This window comes from Acomys minous (assembly GCF_964271855.1).
Source record: "Acomys minous genome assembly, chromosome: 15".
NCBI classification, from domain to species: domain Eukaryota; kingdom Metazoa; phylum Chordata; class Mammalia; order Rodentia; family Muridae; genus Acomys; species Acomys minous.
In genome coordinates, this window is record NC_140497.1 from 5,798,948 (window position 1) to 5,813,568 (window position 14,621).

At 53.7% G+C, this 14,621-nt stretch overlaps 1 protein-coding gene across 1 annotated transcript in view; it reads left to right on the top strand.

The window, feature by feature from the left end:
* COL4A2 (collagen type IV alpha 2 chain) overlaps positions 1-12,947 on the top strand; it is a 133,260-nt gene extending 120,313 nt beyond the window's left edge. The window contains exons 33-48 of the mRNA XM_084759270.1: positions 1,326-1,448; positions 1,715-1,896; positions 2,105-2,168; positions 2,349-2,423; positions 2,751-2,858; positions 3,122-3,229; positions 4,168-4,239; positions 5,018-5,143; positions 5,721-5,837; positions 6,622-6,783; positions 6,885-6,983; positions 7,222-7,368; positions 7,481-7,597; positions 9,546-9,737; positions 10,631-10,917; positions 11,716-12,947. Coding sequence (XP_084615396.1) covers positions 1,326-1,448; positions 1,715-1,896; positions 2,105-2,168; positions 2,349-2,423; positions 2,751-2,858; positions 3,122-3,229; positions 4,168-4,239; positions 5,018-5,143; positions 5,721-5,837; positions 6,622-6,783; positions 6,885-6,983; positions 7,222-7,368; positions 7,481-7,597; positions 9,546-9,737; positions 10,631-10,917; positions 11,716-11,973 — 2,237 coding nt within the window. The 3' untranslated portion in view covers positions 11,974-12,947. The remainder of the gene's footprint in view (positions 1-1,325; positions 1,449-1,714; positions 1,897-2,104; positions 2,169-2,348; positions 2,424-2,750; positions 2,859-3,121; positions 3,230-4,167; positions 4,240-5,017; positions 5,144-5,720; positions 5,838-6,621; positions 6,784-6,884; positions 6,984-7,221; positions 7,369-7,480; positions 7,598-9,545; positions 9,738-10,630; positions 10,918-11,715) is intronic.
* The last annotated feature ends 1,674 nt before the right edge of the window (positions 12,948-14,621 follow it).

Sequence of the window (14,621 nt, forward strand, 5' to 3'; positions counted from 1 at the left end):
AATTACCTATAATGAGATCTGGTGCCCTCTTCTGACCTGCAGGCAGAATACTGTATACATAATAAATAAATGTTTTTAAAAACAAAACAAAGAAGGACAGAAAGAAAAAGGGGACCAGCAGGAGGGGGAAAAGGATAAGCAGCCATGATGAAAGTGTGTCGTGTGTGGATGAAAATGTCCTGATGAATCATATGGTTTTATACAGTACATGCTAATTAACAAGCAAACGAGTCGGCTGTGATGGTGCCGCCTTTAACCCTGTGTGCCTCGAAGGTGCAGGCAAGAGGCTAAAAAGCTCGAGGCCCCACTGGGATACAGAGTGAGACCCAGCCCAGCCGGAGGAACTTAGTGGGACCCTGTCTCAAAAATAAAAATTTCTTTAAAAAACAAACAAAACAAAACAGAGCATGAACAGGGAGTGCTGCTGAAGCTCAGTGGCAGAGCATGTGGCCCACCCCAAAAGCATCAAATACATAACAACAGAAAGGTCCTCCTCAGAGAACAGTGGTTTGCCTTCTTGGCAGCCCATGCTGCTGGGAGGGCTCTCTCAGGCCTCAGCACCCAGAACACACAAGGCTGGATGCTGAAAACAGCCAATCAGATGACCACATCTCAGACCTCCTTCTGCCTCCTCCACACATCGACAGTGGGTCACACTGCTCTACATAGTGAGTTCAAGGACAGACAGAGCCACCTTGCCTGAGAGAGAGAGAAAGAGAGAGAGAGAGAGAGAGAGAGAGAGAGAGAGAGAGAGAGAGAGAGAGAGAGAGAGAGAAGGAGATGTGCCTTTGGCACAAGAGAGTCAGCGCTCCAAAAGGAAAGACCATTAAACATGGAGCTACCAACAGATTCTCCTTGGAAAAGAAACTTCCCAAAGAACTGGGTTTGTTTGTTCATTTTAGTTTTTCATTTTGTTTTCTTGAGGGACAGACTCCTGCTCTTTCCTACATGGTCTTGAACTTCCCGGTCGCTGGCTGGAATAGCCAGCCCTAATCCCACTGCACCTAGCTAAAAGTTACAACTTTAACTAATTTCTAGCAAATGCTTCCTCCAAGATTCCACCTGTGTTCTAAAATAATTTTCATGCTGATCTAGATATTTCAGGACAAAATGAATTAAAATTTAAAATGCAGTTGCCTGTCAGCGCTGCAGCCTCCCCTTCCTCACTGTGGCTCCCGGGGCCTCCCAGGTTGCGGCTCCCCTGACCGTCCATCCCCATACTCAGCAGCCACAAGGGCAAGACCAGTTTAGTGTCTGGTTCCCCACCATTTGGGGGCGGGCGGGGGGGGGGGCTTGGGAAATGACGGAATTCTGTTCCCTTCCAGGAAACCGAGGGGACCAGGGACCGCCAGGACCACCTCCTCTCATCCTGCCAGGGATGAAGGACATTAAAGGAGAAAAGGGAGATGAAGGGCCAATGGGTCTGAAAGGCTACCTGGGCTTAAAAGGTGAGACGCCAGCCCTGTCCTCACCTTGTCTGGACTCCAGGGCAGCCCTGCACCCTGCCAAGCCAGCCTTGTGCTTTAAGTCTCTTCCCACACCTCAGCATCAACACAGCTGGACTCAGGGCTGTTCTTGATACCAGAGCCGTGCCCCCTTCTCCATGTTGTGGCCTGTAGCTCTGGACACTGGGCAGTGTGCCCAGAATGCAGTTGCAGGTGCGGGGAGAATGGTCCTACCCTTCCCCAGGCCTTACTGACTGCTCTTCCGATAGGTATCCAAGGAATGCCTGGGGTCCCCGGGCTGACTGGAATCCCTGGGCTGCCTGGGAGGCCCGGACAAATCAAAGGAGTCAAAGGAGACATCGGAGTCCCCGGCACGCCAGGCTTGCCAGGATTTCCTGGGGTGGCTGGTCCTCCTGGAATTACGGGGTTCCCAGGATTCATAGGAAGCCGGGTGAGTGGGGTACCTCTGCTCAGCCTGTCCTGTGAGATCCACTCCCCTCCTCTGCTCTGGGATCGAGCCACAGATTTGCAAGCAGCTTGCCACGAAGTCCCCTGTGCTTGCCTGTGGTGGCCTGAGAACTCACCAGCTACCCCTGCCCCTGCCCCAGTGTTACAGGGCATGAAGACCCAACATTGCTTCCTTGCTTTTCTTCTCATAGGGTGAAAAGGGTACTCCCGGAATAGCAGGGCTTTTTGGCGAGTCTGGCCCTACTGGAGACTTTGGTGAGTGTCACTGGGACAGTGGAAGCAGGGAGGCCAGAGCTTAGCCCCTGGCTATGTGAGGTGCCATCAGGCCCTCGGGGTGCTGCCGGGCATTTGGAGGCAGACTGCACAGCCCAAGGTCCAACGCTAGTTTCCTCCCAGCAGCAAGGCCTGAGCTCATCTTCCTCTTACATGTTGCAGGTGATATTGGGGATACTGTGAACTTACCAGGAAGCCCAGGCCTGAAGGGGGAACGGGGAGTCACCGGAACACCAGGTACACATGAGTGTTGTTTCTTTAGTCACCAGCAGCCCAGAGCATTGTGTCAGGGCCCCGGCTTGCCGAGTATATTAGTATTTGCAAAAGTCATGAGAGACTACAGTTGAGTGGCTAAGGCCTTCAGAGCCAACGTGCATGGATGAGTCTGCGTTGTTTACTAAATTGGAGGACAGTCTCAGCAAATCTCTGCCTGTCACCTTCCGGCAGTGACTGTAGCCAGAAGCAGCCCCCCTGTGTGTGGGAGGTGGGAGGTGCGGCACACACGTCAGCATGTGTCACCCATGGAAAGCACACTCACGCCACACAGCAAATCTCTGGTTCCAGGTCTCAAGGGATTCTTTGGAGAGAAAGGAGCTGAGGGTGACATTGGACTTCCTGGGATAACAGGCATGGCTGGAGCCCAGGGTTCTCCTGGACTTAAAGGACAGACAGGTAAGACTGTATTGGCCTGCCCAGGGGTATATTCGGCCACCTACATCCAGGAGCAAGTGCTCAGCCACCTTTGCTATTTCCTCCTCTGCTGCAATCACCCAGCCCCAGGAGAGTGGCCTGTACATGTTTCCCACTTGTCTGGCTCTGTGCAGGGGCCAGCAGTACATGGTGATGCCACGTGAGCTCTGGCAACCCCTAGGAATAGGGAATACACATGACCTGCTCCACCTGCAAGGTCTCTGACCTGCACATTTCTCCAACAGGCTTTCCAGGTCTCACAGGGCTGCAAGGGCCACAGGGAGAGCCTGGGCGGATCGGAGTGCCCGGTGACAAGGGCGATTACGGCTGGCCAGGGGTACCAGGCTTACCAGGTAAGAGATTCACTCTCCGGGAAGAGAGACAAGGGAGCCCAGTACTCAGGGCCAAGTCGCCAGATGGCAATGGTAGGAGCCTCACTGTCAGCTGCTATCTCTGAGCCCCAGGGGTATGGCAGGGGCAGGTGTGGCAGGGGCTACCTGGCCACAGGGCACTCCGAGTGCAGGTTCGCAGCAGTGCGGTCTGCTAGCCACTCTTCAGCGGAGAGGGACTAAGCTTACAGAAAAGTGGCCTGAAGCTCCCAAGGAGCTCTCTGGCCTCTCTCTGGCCACTCTACACAGTACATAAGCAGGTCAGAAGGACAGACACAAGTGTCCTCATGTTCTGTCACTGGCTGCCGTGTGCCCATGTGAAAGGTTATAAGACTCTGACACAAAACCCTGGGTTCCCATAACCACACCCAACCCCAGTGGTCACCTGTGCTCTGTGTCCTTTAGAAATGCCTAACCTCACAAATCAAGAGAATGGAAGTAACACCAGGCTCTCTGCTACAAGCAAAGCTTTATTAATTTTTAAATTTCATTTATTACCATGTGTGTGCATGCTATGCCATGGCACATGTAGGGGAGGTCAAAGGACACCTTGTACCATGTAGAGACTGAGCTCGGGTTGTCAGGCATAGAAGTAAACATCCCTACCCGGGAGTCTTCTCACTGGCCCAAGCACAGTTTTATGAATCAGTTATAGCCACGACAGTCATCACCCTGACAGTGCCTCTTTGTCCCCTTCCACATCTAAGAGTCCTAAGCTGTCTGAAAAGTGTTCATGCACAGGCTTGTGGGCCACATAAGAGGGACAGGGTGCATGTCATATGAAGGTCAGTGCTGCTCACAGGCACAGAGAAAAGCACATTAGGATTGTCCTGGGACCAATCCCAGGCAGAGCCGTCTGCCATCCTACATGGCATGACTAATGAGAAGCCAATTTCCCACAGGTTTTCCAGGAATCCGAGGCATCAGTGGATTACACGGCCTGCCAGGCACCAAAGGCTCCCCCGGATCCCCAGGTACCCAGCGTCACCCCCAGCCCCATCACAGTGTTGGAGATGAGGGCTCTGGCCTGGGGTCTTCTTTACAGTTCATAAAAATCATCTATGTTCAGGGAGGAAACTTGTAAAAATATATTTAAACAAGAAGGGGGAATATCATCTTACAATTGCTACCTGACCATACTTTATGGAGTTTTTACATTAATAAATATTCAGCTACCTGCGGGGAAATTCATGCACTCATGTTCCCATTAACATCTGAGTTCCAGTTTCAATGGGCAGTTGACTGCAATCCTGGGGAACTGTAGCAGCCACTGTGAGGCTGTGGCAGTCATGGCAATGCTGTGGCAGTCAGAGTGAAGTTGTGGCAGCCACAGAGGCTGTGGCAATCACTGTTGAGAGATATTGCTGTTTACTTTGCTTTGAACACATGACATGTGAACAGGGAATATTTTGAATAAGGTCAAATTCCCAAAACCCAATAAAGACAGAGCAGAGCCAGAGAGCTGAACGAACCAGAACCAGGAGACTGGGATGGCTTCCCCCAGCACAGCCAGCTGCTGCCATGATCTCTCACTCCCTTGAGGCGGAGTTTTACTGTCCATCGAGAGAAGGTTTTACAGTGCTCTGAGTCTCAGATTCCATGATGCTGAGGCCAGGGCTGGCAGACATGGTGGCGACTGCCCGCACGTGTGTCTCCGTCGCACTTTGAGGACTGTCATACCACACAGGACAGGCCGCCTCCCCTGCGTGGATGGAGCTGGTGTCAACCTCTGCTGTTGTGACTCTTCCACAGGTGCTGATGTTTATGGAGACCCAGGGTTCCCAGGCCCCACTGGAGACAGGGGGGATCGAGGAGAGGCTAACACACTGCCAGGCCCCATGGGAGATCCGGGGCAGAAAGGGGAGCGGGGGACCCCCGGTGAGTAGAACCCACAGCGTGTGAACGAAGCCGCATGTCTGAGGTCACTGAGGAGAATCCATGGGTGCAAACTCTTCGCTCATCTCTATTACTATACTCTGTGGCTCAGCTTGCTTTACCCTAGTGTTGGCTCCCTTTCCTGCCCCACTCAGTTGGTGAAGAAAAAGCTCTCCCTTCTGCTGGCCTTTGGTACTTAGTCCCTGAGCCGGGGGTGGGGGGGTGGGGGGGGCAGGGGTGAGAGTGGGGGGTGGGAGGGTAGGGGGGGTAGCTGTGCTCATGGACTTCAGCATCCCATCTTTGTGAGTTCTGTTCTCTCATGGCAGTCTCTGAAGACCACGCCCTACGGTGGGCTCTAGGTGTAGCTGGTGGCCTGCAGGAGCTAGTGGGGCAGGGGGAGTTCAGCTTCCAGCCTCCTGAGCACAGTCATGTGCCTCTTTCTCCCCTGAAATGACCCTTGTCCTGAGGACACCTATCTCGCCTTCCATGACACCATTCCTCTAGAAGGAACAGCACATGAGGAAAATGGAATCCTCGAACGTGGGCATATAGTGCTAAATTAGCCTGTTTTCCTCCTCAGGGTCACGTGGCCCAGCTGGAAGCCCAGGACTTCAGGGTTTTCCGGGCATCTCTCCACCGTCCAACATCTCTGGGTCACCTGGTGATGTAGGGGCACCAGGAATATTTGGCTTGGATGGTAAGCAGGGACTGTGATGGCGTGTACAAAGGAGCAATGTCACTTCACACACTGTGCAGACAAGCAAAGGGACGGGTGTCGTCACCACCGGTCATGTATAGAATGTGGTCTTCACAACATCGCAAGACAGGCTAAGCCCTGACCTGCCTGGGTGGCCTCAGAAATGTTCAAAGTTTTCCCCTTTTCCCCACTTTCTAGTGTCTGTTCCTTTAGTAACCAGCCACACTCACCAGGAACCAGCTAGGTATTAAAAAGAGACAGAGCTAGATGTGGTGTCGCATGCCTCTGCGTCCCAGCACCATGGGGAGGCAAGAACATCTACAACACAAGGCAGCTCAGGCCAGCGTGAGACACACAGTGAGACCCAAATAGGAAAAGGAAAAATAGGGAGGAGAAGACATGGAATAAAGACGAAGCCATTGGTGGTTCCTGGAATGTCGGTGTTGCCTAGAGATGCTATTTAAAACAGTCAAGAGACAGAGGCAGCCTAAGTGACTGTTGGCAGGTCAGCAAAATGCACTTTACACATGGTGGTGCAACCGTCAACCTATAAAAGGATAGCATTTGTAACATGCACACTATGACAGGGATGAGGTCACAGTGCTCAGAGAAGTTTCCCCGGTCCCAAAGGAGAAATACACATGGTCCCTGGAGCAGTGACACCCACAGAGGCAGAGAGGAGAATGCTTTTCTGGGTCAAGGAGGGTGAGGAGGATTGAGTTTCATAGGGATGAAGTCCATTGAGGATGGTAACCCTCCCCCACGCTGTGACTTACACCCTCAGGCTACCGAGGCCCTCCGGGACCACCTGGGCCAAATGCGTTTCCTGGAATCAAAGGCGATGAGGGGAGCTCTGGAACTGCAGGACTCCCTGGACAGAAAGGATGGGTCGGGGACCCAGGGCCGCAGGGCCAGCCTGGTGTGGTCGGTCTTCCAGGAGAGAAAGGTAACAGTGTCCATATAAAGGGACTAGTGCTGGGGACAGGGGACGGGGGACGGCAAAGCCTGTGCCATGCAATGGTCCTGACACTCCTGCCTTCATTTCAGGGCCCCACGGTGAGCAAGGATTCATGGGCAACATTGGGCCCTCTGGGACTGTGGGTGAACGAGGACCCAAAGGACCCAAAGGAGACCAAGGATTCCCAGGTGAGTGGTGCCTGCACAGCCTGTGAGGTGACAGATAGCTCAACCCTGGGACAAGCCCTGTTCTCCAAAGAATGGAGAGAGAAGCTGGGTAGGCAGCCGACGCCCAGAGACTTGGTGGACGTCCGTGTGGGGACCTTTCAGATGTGTCTCTGTGTGCCTTCAGGGAGAACAGGCAGGTGGGGTCAACAGGGGAAAGCGAAGTAGCTCCTGACACTCGTGGTCTCTCTTTGCCTTGCAGGCGCCCCTGGATCCATGGGGTCACCAGGCATCCCAGGTGTTCCCCAGAGGATTGCCATCCAGCCTGGAATCATGGGTCCCCAAGGCAGGAGAGGCCTTCCTGGTGCACAGGGAGATATAGGGCCTCAGGGCCCTCCTGGAGAGCCAGGTAGGGCTCTGGGCTTGGCCCCTATAGCCCTCCCGGGAAAAGACCCCCTGTCCTCCTCACCTGGACACCACGTCATTAAGCACAGTAACACGTTCTTATTTGATGCTTACAGGTTTCCGTGGGGCTCCAGGCAAGGTTGGACCCCAGGGCAGAGGTGGTGTCTCTGCTATTCCAGGGTTCCGGGGAGACCAAGGGCCCATGGGACACCAGGGCCCAGTTGGCCAGGAAGGTAGGGGACAGGTGGCTGGTGGGACAGAGTTCTGCTGAGGGTGGGGACACCATGGCCAGGCTGCAGGTGAGGAATGGACAGGTACCCAGCAGAGCTGGGAACAAAAGCTCCCAAGCCCAGCTGCAGCTTCAACCCAGGCATGTCCTGGGTGCTGTAAAGGCCTGAGGTATTTCTTAAAATGATTTGTACATATGCAAGAGGCAATATGCCAGAAGTAGCAGCAGTCTGTACATACAGACACATAGACAAACACACACACACACACACACACACACACACACACACAGACACACACACACACACACACAGACACACACACACACACACACACACACACACACAGACACACACACACACGCCAAAATGTTTGTTTTAATCAGCCCAAGCTTGGCTTGAGCAGCAGTGGCGGCTAGGATAAAACAAGACACAAAGGATGTCACCAGTATCAAAGGACAGTGACCCACCAAGGAGAGGATGTGCTCAGGGAGAGTGGTGGGTGACAGGGCCAGGTGGCTGCTGACTGCCAGACTAGATGCTCCCTCAGCCTCCTGGGTAGAACCAGAGGCCTCAGTTGCCGTGGGCAAGTTTCACTCTTATGGAAGGATATTCTAACCCTGAACAACCCAGCTTGCCCTGAGCTGCTGGTCGGAGAAGTGGCCATCCTGGGAGGAAGAGGCCTCGTTGCTGGAGGGTGGGGGCAGCAGCACAGGCTGTTCCCTGACACCTCTTAACCCCAAGATGCCCCAGTTCTGCTATGCACAGAGCACTCCTGTGGGCACTGTGCTTTTCCTTCTGTCCCTGATGGGTGCCATCACTATTGTCCTGTTGTCTTTCTGTCCCTGATGGGTGCCGTCACTATTGTCCTGTTGTCTTTCTGTCCCTGACGGGTGCCGTCACTGTTGTTCTGTTGTCTTTCTGTCCCTGACGGGTGCCATCACTATTGTCCTGTTGTCTTTCTGTTCCTGACGGGTGCCGTCACTGTTGTCCTGTTGTCTTTCTGTTCCTGACGGGTGCCATCACTGTTGTCCTGTTGTCTTTCTGTCCCTGACGGGTGCCGTCACTGTTGTCCTGTTGTCTTTCTGTTCCTGATGGGTGCCATCACTGTTGTCCTGTTGTCTTTCTGTTCCTGATGGGTGCCATCACTGTTGTCCTGTTGTCCTTCTGTCCCTGATGGGTGCCGTCACTGTTGTCCTGTTGTCTTTCTGTCCCTGATGGGTGCCGTCACTGTTGTCCTGTTGTCTTTCTGTCCCTGACGGGTGCCGTCACTATTGTCCTGTTGTCTTTCTGTTCCTGACGGGTGCCGTCACTGTTGTCCTGTTGTCTTTCTGTCCCTGACGGGTGCCGTCACTATTGTCCTGTTGTCTTTCTGTCCCTGATGGGTGCCATCACTGTTGTCCTGTTGTCTTTCTGTTCCTGATGGGTGCCATCACTGTTGTCCTGTTGTCTTTCTGTTCCTGATGGGTGCCATCACTGTTGTCCTGTTGTCTTTCTGTTCCTGATGGGTGCCATCACTGTTGTCCTGTTGTCTTTCTGTTCCTGATGGGTGCCATCACTGTTGTCCTGTTGTCCTTCTGTCCCTGATGGGTGCCGTCACTATTGTCCTGTTGTCTTCCTGTTCCTGATGGGTGCCATCACTGTTATCCTGTTGTCCTTCTGTCCCTGATGGGTGCCGTCACTATTGTCCTGTTGTCTTCCTGTTCCTGATGGGTGCCATCACTATTGTCCTGTTGTCTTTCTGTTCCTGATGGGTGCCATCACTATTGTCCTGTTGCCTTCCCAGACTGATTTATATCATCTTTAATGAGGCTTTTGGTCTAGAGACCCTGGGCCCCAAGCTTTGGGAAGAAGGAAGAGGGGGTATCCTGAATTAATTGGGGTGATGTCCCCTGTCTGGGCGCCCTGAGGGCCCATGGCAGCTGAACAGTGGCCACTTTCTCTCGGGTTCTAGGGGAGCCAGGCCGTCCAGGGAGCCCAGGCCTACCAGGGATGCCAGGCCGCAGTGTCAGCATCGGCTACCTCCTGGTGAAACACAGCCAGACGGACCAGGAACCCATGTGTCCCGTGGGCATGAACAAGCTCTGGAGTGGGTACAGCCTGCTGTATTTTGAGGGCCAGGAGAAAGCCCACAACCAGGACCTCGGTAGGTATTGCTGTCAAGCCCCAACTTCATTCCCAGGCTTGATGGTGGTCACTGTGAAACTGTGAGCCCCAAAGACGAACTTCTCCCAGCCACACGGCCCACCACCTCCAGGCCTAGGAGAGGCTGAGATGACCATGGAAACAGAAGTCTTACCACACCCACAGCTTCAGGACCCTCACATAGGGCCTTTTAATTTGACATAGCATCCATGTCTCACAAGTAACTTTCACCAAGCACTGCCCTCCTCATTGGAGATACCAGTCGCCTCACAATTTTCTTGCTTTTGACCCAAAACTAGAACATAAGTTGGAAGCAGACAGACATGAGGGATGGACTTAAAGTCAATTCTCCACACAGATACTCAGAAAAAAAAAAAAGCAGGCATGTGCATATGTGTGCCTTTAAAGGGCATGAACATGACTTAAGAGAATTTTTTTAAAAAAACATAACAAAACAAAGCGCAAAACATGCAAGGTGAAAGTGGGTAGGTGATTCTGCCTGCCAGCCCCCAAGAGGGCCAAAGTGCATGTGGAAGGCTGGAGTGTTCTATAAGTCAGTGTTGGTGACGCCAGAGCCATCAGCTCTGGGAAATGTACCAACTGGACTCTAGCGATGTGGCCGTTCCTGTCTGTGGCCTCTTTCCCACAGTACATTTTACAGTGCGGTGGAAAAAAAGGCATGCAAGGGTGGGACCCAAAAATAGCCTCAGGAGCAGAGGATGAGGGCAGGCCTCAGACCCTGCTGGTTTGCCGAGGGTGGATGCTGTCTTACTGGGAGGCAACCCCTGCCCATCCGTAGAGAACCTCTGTGTCTAGCCAGGGTCCAGCTTTGTGCCTCGTGGCATTGCAGCAGAGGCAGAGCCAGGGCCATGTTCTCCTGCGCTCCTCACACAGGGCTGGCGGGCTCCTGCCTGACGCGCTTCAGCACCATGCCGTTTCTGTACTGCAACCCGGGTGACGTCTGCTACTATGCCAGCCGCAACGACAAGTCCTACTGGCTCTCCACCACGGCCCCGCTGCCCATGATGCCCGTGGCTGAGGATGAGATCAAGCCTTACATCAGCCGCTGCTCTGTGTGCGAGGCCCCGGCCGTGGCCATCGCCGTCCACAGCCAAGATGTCTCTATACCCCACTGCCCAGCTGGGTGGCGGAGCCTGTGGATCGGGTATTCCTTCCTCATGGTACGTAGTACTTTTCCGAGCGTGGGGCCAGGTGGAGCTCTCCCATCTATACATTAGCTGGAGACACGGGAAGGATACATGGATTTGAAAGGATCGATCGGGGCTGCAGATTGGAGCTCAGTGGGTAAAGTTTGGGCCCCCAGCACCCATATAAATGCCAGGGAGATGGGCATGCATGTAATCCCAGTGCTGGGAGACAGTAGGTCCCGGGCTCGCTCTTGCCAGCCAGATTAGCCAAAAAGAACCAGATTCAAGGAAAGATACCCTTCTCAAAAAATAAAGTGGAAACAGGGACCCTGGACGTGGCTCAGTCTGTCATACACAATGCCCTGGATTTAGGAGCCCACATCTGTAAGCCTAGCACCCAGGAAGTGGAAGCAGGAGGACCAGAGTTCGAGGTCATCCTCCAAGACATAGAAAGTGTACAGCCAGCCTGTAAAAAGTAGGATGATGGCCCATGCTCTTCATCCAAGCCGCTTGAGGCCCTAAGAGAAGCGATCATTTGAGTCCAGGACTTCAACACCAGCTAGGGCAACATAGTGAGTTTCTGCCTTAAAAGTATGTGGTGGCACATGCCTTTAATCCCAGCACTCGGGAGGCAGAGGCAGGCGGATCACTGTGAGTTCGAGGCCAGCCTGGTCTACAAAGCAGGTCCAGGACAGCCAAGGCTACACAGAGAAACCCTGTCTCAAAAAGCAAAAAAAACCAAAAAGTGCGTAAATAACACCCTCGGCAGAGGTGCCCAGGTGTTCCAGGCATGCGGCCCCTAACGCGCGCCATCTTCTGCTCTCTGCACAGCACACTGCCGCTGGGGACGAGGGCGGCGGCCAGTCACTGGTGTCGCCCGGCAGCTGTCTGGAGGACTTCCGCGCGACGCCGTTCATCGAGTGCAACGGGGGCCGCGGGACCTGCCACTACTTTTCCAACAAGTACAGCTTCTGGCTGACCACCATCCCCGAGCAGAACTTCCAGAGCACGCCGTCGGCCGACACGCTCAAGGCCGGCCTCATTCGCACGCACATCAGCCGCTGCCAAGTGTGCATGAAGAATCTGTGAGCCCCCTGCCCTGCCCGCCAGCAGCCGGGTGGGAAGGCCACTTTGGTGCTTATTCTTTTGTATTTTGTATTTTGTATTTCCTTTGTTGTGTGAGATGACGGTGTCTCACTTTTCATCCCTGTCTAGCCTGGAACTACGTAACCCAGGCTGGCCTCCAACTTGTGGCAAACCTCCTGCCTCAGCTCCCCAAGTGTTGGGATTTACAGGCCACACCCAGCTTGGTGCTTTCTCGTAACTTATTACCTCAGATGCTGCCCCCCCCAAAGCTGATCTTATATTTTCTTTAAAAACAAAACCACCAAAGCAATTGCACACCAGCACTCACACCAGTCGTCTGTCAGCAAGTGGGCACTGGTTCCTCTGGGCTCTACCACCCACGACTCACAGCCCTGCCAACACCCACCTCCTCCAGGCGACATTTTGGAGCTGCCCGTGGACCCCTCACCATGTAGGGCAGGGATATCATGCCATCAGGTGTAGCCAACAATAACTGTGTCCCTATGTTTCCCCTGGCTGCAGGTGGCTCACCTTCTTTCCTCTTTTCCTGGAATAAGGCAGGCTCCTCAGGGCTGCAGAGGAGTGTGGCCAATGATTGCCGGGGCAACTGCCGCCTGTGTCCACCCAAGGATGCTTGCAGGGTACTCTATCTAGTCCTGTTTTCTTGGCACAGGGGATGGTAGTAATGTTTTCTACCAAATCCATAGCTGCCACCTCCCAAGTCCCCACATGATGGCACCTGCCCTTTTTAAGACCCTGACAGTGGCACGAGGCTCTGGCTCTAGCCAAACCCACAGGAAAGACGAGGTCTCTCCAGCCCTCACCAGCATCTGCTGGAAGGTTCACTTAGCAAGTCACTCACAGTGATGTCCACAACCTGCGTCATGGTAAACACCTCCCTCCCCAACTGTGTTCCCTGTAACAAGCTGTTCTACAACCTCCCTGTGTAACACAACCAATAAAAGATATTCTAAGTATTTGGCTGACTCTCTTATCCCCCCATCCCGTGTGTGTGTGTGTGTGTGTGTGTGTGTGTGTGTGTGTGTGTGTGTGTGTGTGTGTTTGTATGGGGGGACACACAGGTGCGTGTGAGTAAAGGCTAAAATACATACTAGGTACCCCTCCTCAGGTGCCACCCAGCATTTTTTGTTTGTTTGTTTGTTTTGTTTTTACACAGGATCTCTCACAGGGCTGAAATTATGCCACGTAGGCCAGCAAGCCCCAGAGATCCACCTACCTTAGCATGTGTGTGGCACAGTGGGAACAAACTGGTGTTTTCTATGTTCCAGCAGATTCGGTCCCTATCTGTAGTGTGTCACACGTAGAGTTGAGGAGGCTGGGCCCCTCTAAGTACATTTCCAAGGTCACTCATTGGTCCCCAAATGGCTTCCAACTCCACTCTCAGCACTTGAAAGGCACAGTCCCCAGAGCACAGCTCAGCCTCTGATGGCTCTGGAGCCTACCCAGGTTGTGTGGCCTTGTTGGAAGAGGTCACTGGGGGCAAGCTTTGAGGTTTCAAGGACTCATGGGATTCTTGGTGCTTTCTCTCTGCGGTTGGGGATCAATATGTGAGCTCTCGGCTGTCCCTTCACACCACCATCATGGACTCTGGCCCTCTGAAACGATAAGCCAAACTACATGCTTTCTTTTATAAGTTGCCTTAATAGTGGCGTTTTATCACAGCAATAGAAAAGTAGATAACACAGTGTCCTTTTGAGGGGATGGAATGCAAAGCCTAGAGGCCCCACTGTGAAGCCACACAGGGACAGGGAGAGAGTACATGTCCTCCCTGGCTCCAGATGTACCTCGACAGTCCCTTGCTCCAACACCTCCTGCAGATAAACTTCTGCCAAATGCGAGAGTGACAGGAAATGTTCTGTCCCTTGCATGGCCAAAGCCCAAGAACAAGGAGTAGATGGGATGGATGGAGCAGCTTAGTGGATTAATGCCATGGTGGCATTAACCAGCCCTCGCATTGCCATGACTCCTACAGAGCTGTCTGCTGCTCCAAGTGACAGACCCAGCCTCTCTGCATGGTGGGACATGGCCGTCCTCTTGCCGTGATGGCTCAGTCCTCATTTGACACTTGGGAAGGCCACTCCTGGCCCCCCCCAACGCCCACCCCCCCACCCCCGCCGCATCCCTGGAGCTGTCATACCTCACTGCTTCCAGGAGGAGCTCTACCAAGGTTGAAAGGTCAGCAAATTCACTTGCCCCTGTAGATTTCCAGGCCTCTATGACTCCCCACAGGGAAGAACTGATGGAGAGATGAAGTGGGAAATGAGTGTTGCCGAACTGTCAGGGGCCAGGGGAGGGGCCCTCAGGAGCCGGGAAAACCAGGAGAGTCATGAGGGGCCCTTAGGAGCGGGGAGAACCACAGGAGTCAAGAGACAGAAACAGCTGCGGCCACCAGAGGGCAGCATTCGACCTGCAGATGGATTGCATCCCTCCCAGCTGCACCACCTCCCCTTCCGTCCTAGGGAGAGCAGAGTGCTCAGCCTGGTCACCACACCAGGCTCATTCTAGCGACCAACACACAGTGGCCTCAAAGGCTCTTTGCAAGCTGTGGGCCTCCGGTCCTCACCCTGGAACAAACATGGTTCCAGGCAGGACTTCCTCCGAGCAGCGGGTCACACAGAGCTACCTGCAGA